At 44.6% G+C, this 13501-nt stretch overlaps 1 protein-coding gene across 11 annotated transcripts in view; it reads right to left on the reverse strand.

Moving 5' to 3' along the window:
* LLGL2 (LLGL scribble cell polarity complex component 2) overlaps positions 1 to 13501 on the reverse strand; it is a 99917-nt gene that overhangs the window by 37246 nt on the left and 49170 nt on the right. For all 11 annotated transcript variants that reach the window (XM_053293002.1, XM_053293003.1, XM_053292996.1 and 8 more), the window contains 3 exons: positions 5367 to 5485; positions 4493 to 4651; positions 460 to 622 (listed from right to left, as the gene is read on the reverse strand). In XM_053293002.1, the coding sequence (XP_053148977.1) occupies positions 460 to 622; positions 4493 to 4651; positions 5367 to 5485 (441 nt within the window). The remainder of the gene's footprint in view (positions 1 to 459; positions 623 to 4492; positions 4652 to 5366; positions 5486 to 13501) is intronic.

Consider the following 13501-nt stretch of genomic DNA (forward strand, 5'->3'; position numbering starts at 1 on the left):
CCCTCCTAGCACTGTCCGGAGGCAACTGTTCCCACCATACCAATTTCCACGCAGTGTAGTCCTTCCAAATATTTTCTCCACACAACTCCACAGGGAAAGCACTAGGAAGGACAACACTTCCCAGCACTCCATGCATGCCCTCCAAGATGGCACCAGGGCTCATTGGGACTCTGCTTCCCTTATAAGAGCCCTACTGGCACACTGGGTCAAGCCCAGCACAGCATGGAGGTTAATGGGGTGAAAACAGTTGTCTTTGTGAAGTAATGGTGAGGGGCAAAGCTTCGTATAGGCCTAATAATTCTCTTCTGAACAGACTTCTCTGGTCTGATTTTGTACACAAGTTTATCTGTTCCTTGCCGCTAACTTCTGGGGATGAAAAGCTTTCCTGGCCTTGATCTAGAATGTATTACGGTGGATATTTATATACAGCTTTTCAACAAGAAGTTCCCAAAGCAGTACCTGATTGCCAAGGAACTGGTGTGTTGCTTTGTTGTTTATCAAGTCCCAGAGGACAATGAGGCCCCTGCTGTATCCAATCAAGATCTGATTAGGATTTTGAGGATGTTCCCGTAAGGCTTCCACCAATTCGAGTGACCTCCTATTGAGATATTCCTCTGGAACCCTGTGAGAAAAAGAAAGTGTGCATCTCAGAGCGGCTAAACAGTATTATGGCAGGCAAAGAATCAACTCAAATATTTTTGTGTGTTTTCGCAGTCACGGTTCCCTTAACCCCGTTTCCCATAGATTTTAATGCCTCGCCAACCATGAGTTTGCCAACCGTGGAGTTTTGCCAGAATTGAACCCTCGCCATTGGCAAGGGATGACTGTACTCCAAAATGTGGCCACACCATAGATTTGTATAAGGGCATTATATTAGCATTTTTTATTTTCAATTCCCTTCCTAATGATCCATAGCATGGAATTTGCCTTTTTCATCGCTGCCGCACACCAAGTCAACACTTTCAACGAGTTGTCCACTACAATCCCAACATCTCTCTCCTAGTCACTGAAAGCTCAGACCCCATCAGTGTATATGTGACATTGGTTTTTTGCCCCAATATGCATCACTTTACACTTGCATACATTGAACCACATTTGCCATTTTGTCGCCCACTCACCCAGTTTGGAAAGATCCTTTTGAAGCTCCTCACAATCCGTTTTGGATTTCACTACCCTAAATAGTTTAGTGTCATCTGCAAATTTGGCCACTTGGTTGCTTACCCCAACTTCTAGATCATTTATGAAGTTAAAGAGCACTGGTCCCAGTACAGATCCTTGGGGGACCACACTTCTTACTTCCCTCCATTGTGAAAACTGGCCATTTATTCCTACCCTCTGTTTCCTGTCCTTCAACTAGTTATCAATCCACACATGAACCTGCCCCCTTATCCCATGACTGCTAAGTTTACTCAAGAGCCTTTGGTGGGGAACTTTGTCAAAAGCTTTTTGGAAGTCCAAATATACTATGTCAACTAGATTACCTTTATCCACATGCCTGTTGACACTCTCAAAGAACTCCAAAAGGTTAGTGAGGCAAGACTTGCCCCTGCAGAAGCCATGCTGGTTCTCCTTCAGCAAGGGCTCTTCTTCTATATATTTAACCATTTTGTCCTTAAGTATACTTTCCATCAATTTACCCAACACTGAAGTTAAGCTAACTAGCGTGTAATTTCCCAGATCCCTCTTTAAAAATTGAAGCTACACTGGTTACTTTTCAGTCCTCTGGTACAGAGCCTGATTGTAGAGACAAGTTACATATTTTTGCTAGGAGATCAGCAATTTCACATTTGAGTTCCTTCAGAACTCTTGGGTGGATGCCATGTGGCCCTGGTAATGTGTTAATTTTTAATTTTTCAACACTGTTTAGATTAGAACATCCTCTCTCATCACCTCAAATTGGCCCAGTTCTTCAGCCTCCAAGCCTGGGAAGCTCAGTTCTGAAGAGGATATATGGACAGTTCCACCGTGAAGACAGATGGAAAGAACTCATCCAGCTTCTCTGCAGTCTCCTTATCATCCTTAATAATCCCTTTCACACCCACATCATCCAAGGGTCCAACCACCTCCCTGGCAGGCTTTCCACTTCTGATGTATTTAAAGTACAGGTGAAACTCGGAAAATTAGAATATCGTGCAAAAGTCCATTAATTTCAGTAATGCAAATTAAAAGGTGAAACTGATATATGAGACAGACGCATTACATGCAAAGCTAGATAAGTCAAGCCTTAATTTGTTATAATTGTGATGATCATGGTGTACAGCTCATGAAAACCCCAAATCCACAATCCCAGAAAATTAGAATATTACATGGAACCAAGAAGACAAGGATTGTAGAATAGAACAATATCGGACCTCTGAAAAGTATAAGCATGCATATGTATTCAGTACTTGGTTTGGGCCCCTTTTGCACCAATTACTGCCTCAATGCGGCGTGGCATGGATGCTATCAGCCTGTGGCACTGATGAGGTATTATGGAAGTCCAGGATGCTTCATTAGCGGCCTTCAGCTCTTCTGCATTGTTTGGTCTCATGTCTCTCATCCTTCTCTTGGCAATGCCCCACAGATTCTCTATGGGGTCAGGTCAGGCGAGTTTGCTGGCCAATCAAGCACAGTACACTGTATACTTTTCAGAGGTCCGATATTGTTCTATTCTACAATCCTTGTCTTATTGGTTCCATGTAATATTCTAATTTTCTGGGATTGTGGATTTGGGGTTTTCATGAGCTGTACGCCATGATCATCACAATTATAACAAATTAAGGCTTGACTTATCTTGCTTTGCATGTAATGTGTCTGTCTCATATATCAGTTTCACCTTTTAATTTGCATTACTGAAATTAATGGACTTTTGCACGATATTCTAATTTTCCGAGTTTCACCTGTAGTTCAGTTGGAATGTATACCAAGAAGGAAGAAGGGTACCACCAAGTTCAGGATGATGCCAGCATGGCTAACAAGTAGAGTCAAGGAAGCTATAAAAGGGAAGACAACCTCCTTCAGAAAATGGAAGTGCTGCCCAAATGAAGAGAAGAGAAAGGAACATAAAGTGGCAGAGGAGATGCAAGACAATGATACAAAAAGAGAGTTTGAGGAGCACATAGCTACAAGTGTCAAGGTGAACAAGAAGAACTTCTATTACTGTGGTTCTGAATAAGTTCCATGCTTTCTGAAGTGATTTGACACGCCTGACTTTTCCTTTCAGCTTCCTTCTTAAGGAGTTTCCTCTTCTGAAGTCCAATGCATCGGTGTTGGATTTCCTTGGCAGCACTCCACTTGCATACAACTCTGACATATCACATCAGATCCTGGGCACCATTCAAGATTAAGTCCAAGGTCGCCTTCTCTCCAGCTGGTTTCGTCACCAAGTGTTCTAAGGCAGGGATTCTCAATGTGTGGGTCCCCAGATGTAATTGGACTTCAACTCCCATAATTCCCAACCAAAGGCCACTGGGGTTGGGGATTATGGGAGTTGAAGTCCAATTACATCTGGGGACCCACACATTGAGAAACCCTGTTCTAAGGCACAGTCGCTTAGCATGTTTAGAAATCTGGCCTCTCTGTCAATACCCGAACGTGAATTTGCCCAGTCTATGTGAGGGTAATTGAAGTCACCCATTATTACAGCTCTGTCTGACACCTCTCCGATTTGCTTCTCCAACTCCAGGTCACTATCCGTTTTGATCCAGAGGGCACTGGCATGTCTGCTAAGTGACACACAGTTGTGTAGGATGCTGTATGGTGAGGGGAGCAGAATGCCCTGCACACCAGCAGCGGATGAGGGCACTGCATCAGAAGCCAGGGGTCCTTGGACTGGATTGGCTGGGAATGGCAGCACCTTCCCACAGTATTTCATATCCTATATGAGTAATCCTCAGGAGGACTTAAGTCTCTAGTCAATGCATTCATTCCACTGGCCAAGCCATTAAAGTTATAAAGCAATTAAGTAACTGTATTCATTATTTTGTTTGACACAAGGCAAGTGACAATTTGACCTGCACTGATAATGTTGTTATTGTTATGAGGTATGAAAAGTGGCAAGAAGTGTCATATATCCAAAAGCAAATGGTGGAACCTTACTCTTATTTCCCCCACCAGCACTAACATCCAAAATGGCACCCAAGTGCTCTGTTCCTGGCCCCCAAGACAAAAGACCCATTCACCCACACAACCTAACCATCAGTGAGTGCTAGAATTAAGAACCAGTTGGCATAGCAAACACTAAATGCAAGTCCCAGGAACAAGAACACCAGTCAAACCAAGTGAGCAAATATTTTATATTTTCCCAGAGCAGCCTAGGAGGTTACAGCAGCCATGCTGCTTCAGATTATGTATAAGGTGTCCCTAAAATATATTTCTGCTGCTTGAGAGCCTTGTACTTGCATCTAGGCTGCAGGGGTGGGGGTGGGGAGGAGAGAGAAAGAGGCAACATCACAGAATCCTTGGTGGTTAGAGTAACACCCCAAGACACATCCATGAACCAGTGTGCATTTACCATTGCAGCACAATCTCTGGACTGATGGTCCGGTCTTCTAGTACCCTGAAGGATGGGAGCTCCACCACAAAGACACTACCGCTCTCAGTGCCAAGATACAGAAGTCCCTGTGAGGAATGTGCGAGGATTGCTGTTACCTGGGTAGCACTTGGAGGGGAACTGTAGGAGGAAAAAAGCCTAGGTTACAACAGAGTAGCACAAGTCAGGACAGTGGCAGGTGGGCAGGGGTGCAGCAAGCCCACTACCAAGATTTGTATACCACCAAGCGAAAAGCCAGTGTAATGTAGTGGAGTTGGACCAAGGAAACCTGGGTTCACATTCACATTCGTGCTCAGCTATGATGTGGGAATGTGCACCAATGGATCAGGCAGCCATGGGCAGGGTGGGGATTGGGTACTTTTAAAAACAGGACCTTACCTGCTCCTCTGCCACCCCACTGCTTTTCCGGGCATGGCGCTTGCTGTTCAAAAGGCCGTGTGACTGCAGTGCTGCTCCCAGCAACCCGCATGCAGCGTCGGCACACACATGGCTGCCTGCTCAGCCATGATACTAGCTGGGTGACTCTGGGCCAGTCACTTCTCTCTCAGCCTAACCTACTTCACAGGGTTGTTGTGAGGAGAAACTCAAGTATGTAGTACACCGCTCTGGGCTCCTTGGAGGAAGAGCGGGATATAAATGATGATGATGATGATGATGATGTAGTAGTAGTAGTAGTAGTAACAACAACAACAACAACACACTGAAACACAGGGAGGTCTACCCAAGGGTCATTTCCCAAAGCTTACATGAGCTTACAAGAAAGATAATTTAACCAAGCTGTCTTGGACTCAATTTCATAATCTAGTTTTGGTGCAGAAGCTGGTATCCCACTTACCCAGGTGGCCCTCGGAGTGTGAAGTGGCTTTCCTCTGTCAGCTCAGATGCATTGCTGTGGGTGTGTTTCAGGTTCCATAAATGCAGACTGTTGTCATCCAGCAGGGTCACTAACTGGCACTAAAAGTTAAAAGAGAGAGAGAGAGGGAAAAGAAGAGCTTCCAGGAGTAACACAAAAAGCCCAGCAACACTTCAAGAGCTGTCATATCCAGCAATTAATTTCATTAGGCCACAGCACAGGACCAATCTAAATTTACATTTTAGACAGGATGGGATAGAACACCACAGAAAAAGCTGTCATGGAACCTCCAGATAATAGACAGGGCTGTGTATGGGGTTAAAAGGCCAGCCCAAAGAGAGGTGCTGGGAAGAATATACAGCAGTGCCATTAATAGCATGCTCAGATAGTTAACCGAAAGAGGCTGTCTGCTTCAGCACAGGACAAGAAAGCCCCCTAAAAAGGATGAGGCTTTAATTGAGGATAATTACCTTTGAGTCATTACCAGTGTGCAGCAGAGTGGGGAAAAGGCTTTAAAAATGCAGACAGTCTCAAAATTAGAGTGTGGATTCTGATGTTCAAGTTGAACCTAACAATTTGTTGTCCAATTTAGATATCAAAATTAAACTGGCCTGATATGTTTATCTATTCAGTAGGATAGTTTCCCATTGGTCAAGTGAATTGATGAAATTAATACAATACAAATTGGCTGTCAGTACGATCAAATGCTGAATGCACTGCAAAAATCAGATTCAGATGTTGATATAATGATATGCTTTGAATATTCAGCAAATATATATGATTGGAATTTGCAGAGAAGAATTGAAGGGCACAATTCATTTCGGATTCAGCCACTACTGCTATGGGAATGACAACCTGCTTGTCTAATCTGAAGGAGTGCCAAATTTAGGCACAAGCTAAATAAGCTATAGCTTAGGGCCTCTGGATATCAAGAAATGACTAAATTTCAATTAATTACATGATTGGTTGGCGAGGGGAAAGCAAAAAGACACACACGGACATTGTTTTGATTGGCTCCTGATAAATAAAGAAGTGGGGACTAGGCAATCAGGGGGCCCAAGGTTGAAATCATGGTTCTACCAGGAATGTATACAGGCCAAAAAAAGACCTCATCAGCTTCTACATGCACTTTAAAGAAACTGCAGACGTCACAAATGCACCAGCCCTCTTGTTTTAAAAAAAGAAAGAAAGAAAGACGCCAATACAAACGATTACTTTTAGATTTATAAAAAGAAAAGCAACTAAAGAAAGCTGGCAGCAACTCATAAGGGCTGTAAAATCTAGAGATTCCTGCACATTCTGGTATAGTGTGACACAAATGATCAGTCAGCAAATTGGAATGTCATGTATCTGCGGCTGTGTGGAAAGCTCACTTCCATTCAATATATGCACAACAAAGTGACTCAATGGACTATATGTCCCAAAAGGCAGAGCTATCCATGCAGACACTATCAAACTGGCCACCTGTATCTATTGGGGAGATGAAGCAATTAATTGCACAACTGAAAAGGAACAAGGCTCCTGGTCATTATTTTATTCCTGCTGAGGTATTTCAATCCAATATTGACTGGTGGGCACCAGTATTATTATTTAAAATATTTCTATACAGCCCAAAACTTCTGTCTCTGGCTGGTTTTCAGTTAAAATCATTTAACACATCAAATCAATTAACAATTAAAATCATTAAAACATTAAAACATTTAAAACCCAATATTAAAAATATTAAAACTAAAAGCAAGATCTTAACAGGCAGTGGGACTCATGGCGAAGAAGATGTTTTCTTAACAATCCAGGGCCTAAGCTGTTTAGGGCTTTATAACCAGCACCTTGTATTTTACCTGGAAACTAGTATCGGCAGCCAGTGTAGTTCTTTCAACACAGGAGTAATATGGTCTCTCCGAGATGACCCAGAGACCAACCTGGCTACCCGATTCTGTACCAACAGCAGTTTCTGGACTACGTACAAAGGCAGCCCCACATAGTGTACATTGCAGAAGTCAAGTCTGGAGGTTACCAGTATATGTACCGCTGTTTTGAGGTCCTCCATCTCAAGAAATGGACGCAGCTGGCATATCAGCCAAAGCTGATAGAAAGTCCCTCTGGCTACTGCCTCAATCTGAGATACAAGGGAGAGATGTGGATCCAGAAGTACTCCCAGACTGAGTACTGGTTCCTTTTGGGGAAGTGTGAACCCATCTAGAATAGGCAGATCAAAGTTGTCTCTGGAGTTCTGACCTCACACAATAAATGCCTCTGTCTTATCTGGATTCAGTCTCAGTTTATTCTCCCTCATCCAGCCCATTACTGCTTCCAGGCAAGCATTTAGGGAGGTTATGCCTTCTCCTGATGGTGTTGACATGGAGAAGTAGATCTGGGTGTCATCAGCATATTGATAACACCTTGCACCAAATCTCCTGATGATCTCTCCCAGACGTTACATGTAGATGTTAAATAACACCGGAGACAATATGGAGCCCTGAAAGACACCATAGGAATGTTCAGATTTTGAAGAACAACAGTCTCCAAGAGACACCATCTGGAACTTGCCTGTGAGGTAGGAGCAGAAAGCAGTGCCTCCCACCCACAATCCCTACAGATGTTCCAGAAGAATACTATGGTCAACAGTATCGAAAGCTGCCGAGAGATCCAAAAGGACCAACAGAGTCACACTCCCTCTGCCAAATCCCAGTTGGAGATCATCCATCAGGCTGACCAAGGCAGTCTACACCCCATAGCCCACCCGAAAGCCAGTTTGAAATGGGTCTAGATAATCAGTTTCCTCCAAGACCACCTGGACCTGAGAGGCCACCACCTTCTCAATCACCTTGCCCAGTCATGGAAGGTTGGAGACAGACCTGTAATTGCTTAACTCAGAGGGATCCAAGACAGGCTTCTTCAGAAGCAGTCTAATGATTGTCTCCTTAAGGAGGCATCCTGCCATCCCTCAGAGAAGCATTTATAATCTCTACCAGGCCCTCTACAACAGCCTCCCTGCCAGATAGTATAAGCCACGTTGGGCAAGGATCAAGAGGGCAGGTGGCAGGCCGCACCATTCCAAGCAACTTGTCCACATCCTCAGGAGTCAAAAACTGAAACTGTTCCAGGGTCATCACATAAGAGGAGCTGCTGGACACCTCAGCATCAGACTCTGTAACAATTGTGCAGTTTGAATCCAAGTCGGCCTAAATATGAGAGATTTTGTCCACAAAAACTCATTAAAAACGTCACAGCGAATAATGGTTGGTTCCAAATACCAATTCTAGGGTGAAGGGGTGCACATTAGCCCCTTCATGACTGTGAACAACTCTGCCAGATGTGAACTTGCGGAGGCGATACGGGAGGAAAAGAATCGCTTCTTTGCTGCATGTATTGCCGGAGTATAGATCTTCAAATGCTCTCTATGTAATAATCTGCCAGATTCGAGTCGAGTCTTCCTCCACTTGTGCGCTAGTAGTCTGCCTCACCGGTTCAGCCCCCATAGTTCTTCCGTATACCAAGGGGCCAGTTTCAAAGGGGGTCAGAGAGGACACTCAGGAGAGATCATGTCCACTGCCCTGGTGAGTTGATTATTCCAGTTCTCCACCAGAGTGTTGACAGGGTTACCAGCAGAGCCAATGCTAAATCTCTCCAAGGCTTCTTGGAATCCTATTGGATCCAGTAACTTTCTCGGGTGGACCATCCTAATGGGTCCCCTGCCCCTGTGGAAGTGGGACGTGGTCGTGAGTCCAACCTTAACCAGATGGTGGTCCATCCATGACAAAGGGGAAATCACAGGAGTCTCCACACACAGAACACCACCCTGTTCAAAGTGAAAGACCAGATCAAGCATGTGACTAGCAATATGCGTCAGTACCAAGACATCATGGCCGCTATGAACTTCTGAGCCACCCTGGAAAAATTAGTCCCAAAGTGGACACTGAAAGCCCCCAGAACCACAAGCCTGGGAGACTCGAACACCAAGCCCGAGACCAAGTCCATCAGCTCAGTTAGGGACTCTGTTGGGCAGCAGGGCAATCAGTCCCAGACTATCCCTGGCCCCCAAACTTAGGTACACACATTTGTGTGTACACACATTCAGACACTTCAACAGGGATCCTAACAAGGGATTGTTCTTATAGGCCACAGCCACTCCATCCCCCCCACCCGCCCACATCCGCTCTCCTTCTCCTCTACAGAATACCCTGGAGGGAGAAGCCGCGACCAGACCGGACCACCAGACTCCCGCAACCAAGTCTCTGTAATACATACCAGATCAGCCCCTTCATCCAGAATCAGATAATGGATTATTTCAGGTTTATTCTGGACTGACCTGGCATTACAAAGTAGGAAGACGAAGCTCTGTGGGTGGTTGGCATTGCTTCTCAAGGTCAAAGAGCTGGCAGAACAGCCAGAAGGAAAAACAGCAATTAAGTTTCTGATTTCCCTTCCCCTGCAATGGCCTGCTGACCTGTCAACGTTACTTCTTTTATTCCCCACCACCACTGGAATAACTACCCCATAATCAGTGGATACACCTCATCTCTCCCCATCTCCAGACAGATCCAGACACATTAAAACTCAATTCACACAGGAATTCAAAAAGAAGCCAAATTAAAATACCAGCGCTCTTCACATATATTGTTAAATCCACCCATATCCTGGAAGACTGGAGTATGGCAATTATTGTCTCAATCTACAAAAAAGGGCAAAGGAAAGATCCTGCCAACTACCACCCGATCAGCCTTTTGAATGTGGTTAGCAAGCTATTTGTGAAGTTCTATGATTGGATAGAAGATAATATTCTAGCTGAAGAACAAACAGGATTTATGCCAGGAAGATCTACAACAGATCAAGCGATGATTTTGCAACATTTAGTACAGAAATATGCATATGGTTTTAAGATCCCACTTCATGCAGCCTTTGTAGATCTAAAGTCTACTTTTGATTCCATCCCTAGAGAGAGGTTATGGAAGGAACTATTGCTTATAATGATTAACGACTCCTATTGCCGATATATAAGCTACATAGTAACACCAAATTGAGAGTTGGATGTGGCATTCAGGGTCAATTAACCGATTCAACCCCTTATATGAATTACTGGGGAGAGAATGTTTAATCTATAGGCAAGATCCGGTTATTGTTAACAACACTTGTTCCAATGATGAGATGGAAGTCTTTATTGTGTGTGTTTATGAGTGTTTGTATCATTTGGGGTTATCTTTTTAACGAAAGGCGGTATATAAATGCAAAAATAAATAAATAAAAATAAATAAATTTGTGTTTGTCCTTTTGTGTTGTGAAAATCGAATAAAAAGTATAAGAGACAAAATTAACCGATTCAATCCCTACAATAAGTCAAACAAGGGTGTGTGCTTGTCCCATTACTATATCAATTCAGTAGTACAACATTTTGATAAAAAAAAGAATTCCACCCACCTAAATTAATACATAGGCATGTCTCACTACTTTTGTATTCCGATGATATGGTTATTCTTTCACCGTCTGTGGTAGGGCTAAGAGCAGCCCTAAAATCAGTTGCACAATTCTGTGAGGATGAAAAACTGCTGATAAACTATCAAAAGATGAAAATAATGACCTTTGCCAGGAGAGTTAAGGACAATAGTTGGTATATTAATGGCAACAAAACAGACCAGGTAGGCTGTTTTAACTATCTAGGAATAACCTTCCATTCATGTGGCCGGAGAAATGCACTTAGATTGTGCTTCACAAGTAGCACAGAGGAGTGCCTCGGCTATTCTATCCTACTATCATACCAAGGGAGGATGATATGTCCCTGCAGTCCTGAAATTATTTGAGGCAAAAGTAGTGGTGCAGCTACTATATGGGGCACAGTTGGGCCCTTACTTTAACCTTGCCTGGATAGAGACGGTACAATCTAAGTTTCTAAGATCAATTATGCAAGTCCTTAGTAGGGATGTGCATGGAACCAGGCGGGGGCAGCTTGAAGGCGGTGGGACAGTTTCTGCTTTAAGGGCAGGGGAGGGTGCACTTAACCCTCCTTCCGCTTTTCCCTCACTGGTGCTCCATGTTTTTGAAGTCCACCAGGGCAGCAGCAGGTTTAAAAGTCCACCTCCCTGATGCCCCATTGTCCCCTTTACCAGAAGTAGGTGGAATTATCTGACGCACCTCCGTGAACGTACACGCAACGTGACCACGCACATGTCCGGCATGCGCAGAACCGCCTCCCCGCCATCTTCAAACCAGCAGAACCGCCTGCCATGGGCCTCCGAACCAGTTTGGTGCACATCCCTAGTTCCTAGATGCATCTCTAATACAGCTTGCTTGATTTATTTATTTGATTTTTATACCGCCCTTCCAAGCTGGCTCAGGGAAGTTTACAATTAAAAAACAGAAATCATTAAAAACAATTAAAACAGAAATACAAATATGAACACCAATTTAAAAACATCTTTAAAAACAATTAAACAATCAAAACAATTAAAACCCTGAAAACCAGGTTAACATTAGAACAATTAAAACTAATTAAAAAACCCCTGAAAGGCCAGGCCAAACAGATGGGTTTTAAGGGCTCTCTTGAAGGTCAGTAAAATGATTATGAATTTCTGCTGGGAGTGCATTCCACAGCCCAGGAACAGCTACAGAGAAGGCCCGCCTCTGAGTTACCACCAAACAAACCGGTGGTAACTAGAGACGGACCTCCCCAGATGACCTTAACGTGCGGTGGGGATCATGTAAAAGAAGGCGCTCTCTAATATATCGCAGACCCAAGCCGTTCAGGGCTTTAAAGGTAATAATCAGTACTTTGTATTTTGCCCGGAAACATATCAGCAGCCAGTGTAACTGTTTCAAAACAGGCATCATATGGTCTCTCCGGATTGCCCCGGAGACCAATCTGGCTGCCGCATTCTGAACTAACTGAAGTTTCCGGACTATGTACAAAGGCAGCCTCACGTAGAGCGCATTGCAATAGTCAAGCAGGGAGGTTACCAGCTGATGCACCACTGTTTTGAGGTCATCCTCTTCGAGGAATGGGCACAGCTGTTGAATCAGCCGAAGCTGATAGAAAGCACTCCTGGCCATGGCCTCCATCAGGGTGAGGCCTGGGTCCAGGAGTACTCCCAAGCTGCACACCTGCTCCTTCTGGGGGAGTGTAGCCCCATCCAGCTCAGGACGATCTAACTCACCCCTCAGATTCTGAGCCCCCACAATGAGCACCTCCATCTTGCTTGGATTCTGCTTCAATTTGTTATCCCTCATCCAGCCCATTACGGCCTGTAGGCAGGCATTTAGAGAATGAATGCCATTTCCTGAAGATGAAAAGGGGAAGCAGATTTGGGAGTCATCAGCATACTGATAACACCCAGCACCAAACCTCCTGATGACCTCACCCAGCGGTTTCATGTAGATGTTAAAAAGCACTGGTGACAGAATGGAGCCCTGAGGAATTCCATATAACAGCTCCCGTTTTGAGGAGCAACTGTCACCAAGCTCCACCATCTGGAATCTACCTGAGAGATAGGAACGGAACCACTGCAAAGCAGTGCCCCCTATTCCCAACTCCCCCAGGCGATCCAGAAGGTATCAAAAGCCGCCAAGAGATCCAGAAGAATCAGCAGAGTCACACTCCCTCTGTCGATTCCCCGGTAAAGGTCATCCGTCAGGCCGACCAAGGCTGTCTCAACCCCACAGCCAGCTCTAAAGCCAATTTGAAATGGGTCTAGACAATCAGTTTCCTCCAAGACTGCCTGGAGCTGGTCGGCCACCACCCTCTTAATCACCTTGCCCAACCAAGGGAGATTGGCCTGTAGCTGTCCATCGCTAAGGGTTCCAGGGAAGGCTTCTTTAAGAGTGGTCTAACCATTGCCTCCTTCAGGCAGGGGGGCACCTTATCCTCGCTCAGCGATGCATTTATGATATTAACTAGGCCACCTCCAACAATCTCCCTGCTAGATAGAAGCGGCCAAGTCGGGCAAGGATCTAGAAAACAGGTGGTAGGCCGCACCGCCCCAAGCAGCTTGTCCACATCCTCAGGAGTCACAGATTGAAACTGATCCAATCTAATACTGCAAGAGGAATTGCTGGACACCTCCTCCATAGACCTTGCAGAAATAGTGGAGTCCAAGTCGGCCCGAATACAGGAGATCTTGTTTGCAAAA

Source organism: Hemicordylus capensis, chromosome 2, assembly GCF_027244095.1.
Source record: "Hemicordylus capensis ecotype Gifberg chromosome 2, rHemCap1.1.pri, whole genome shotgun sequence".
Classification (NCBI taxonomy): Eukaryota; Metazoa; Chordata; class Lepidosauria; order Squamata; family Cordylidae; genus Hemicordylus; species Hemicordylus capensis.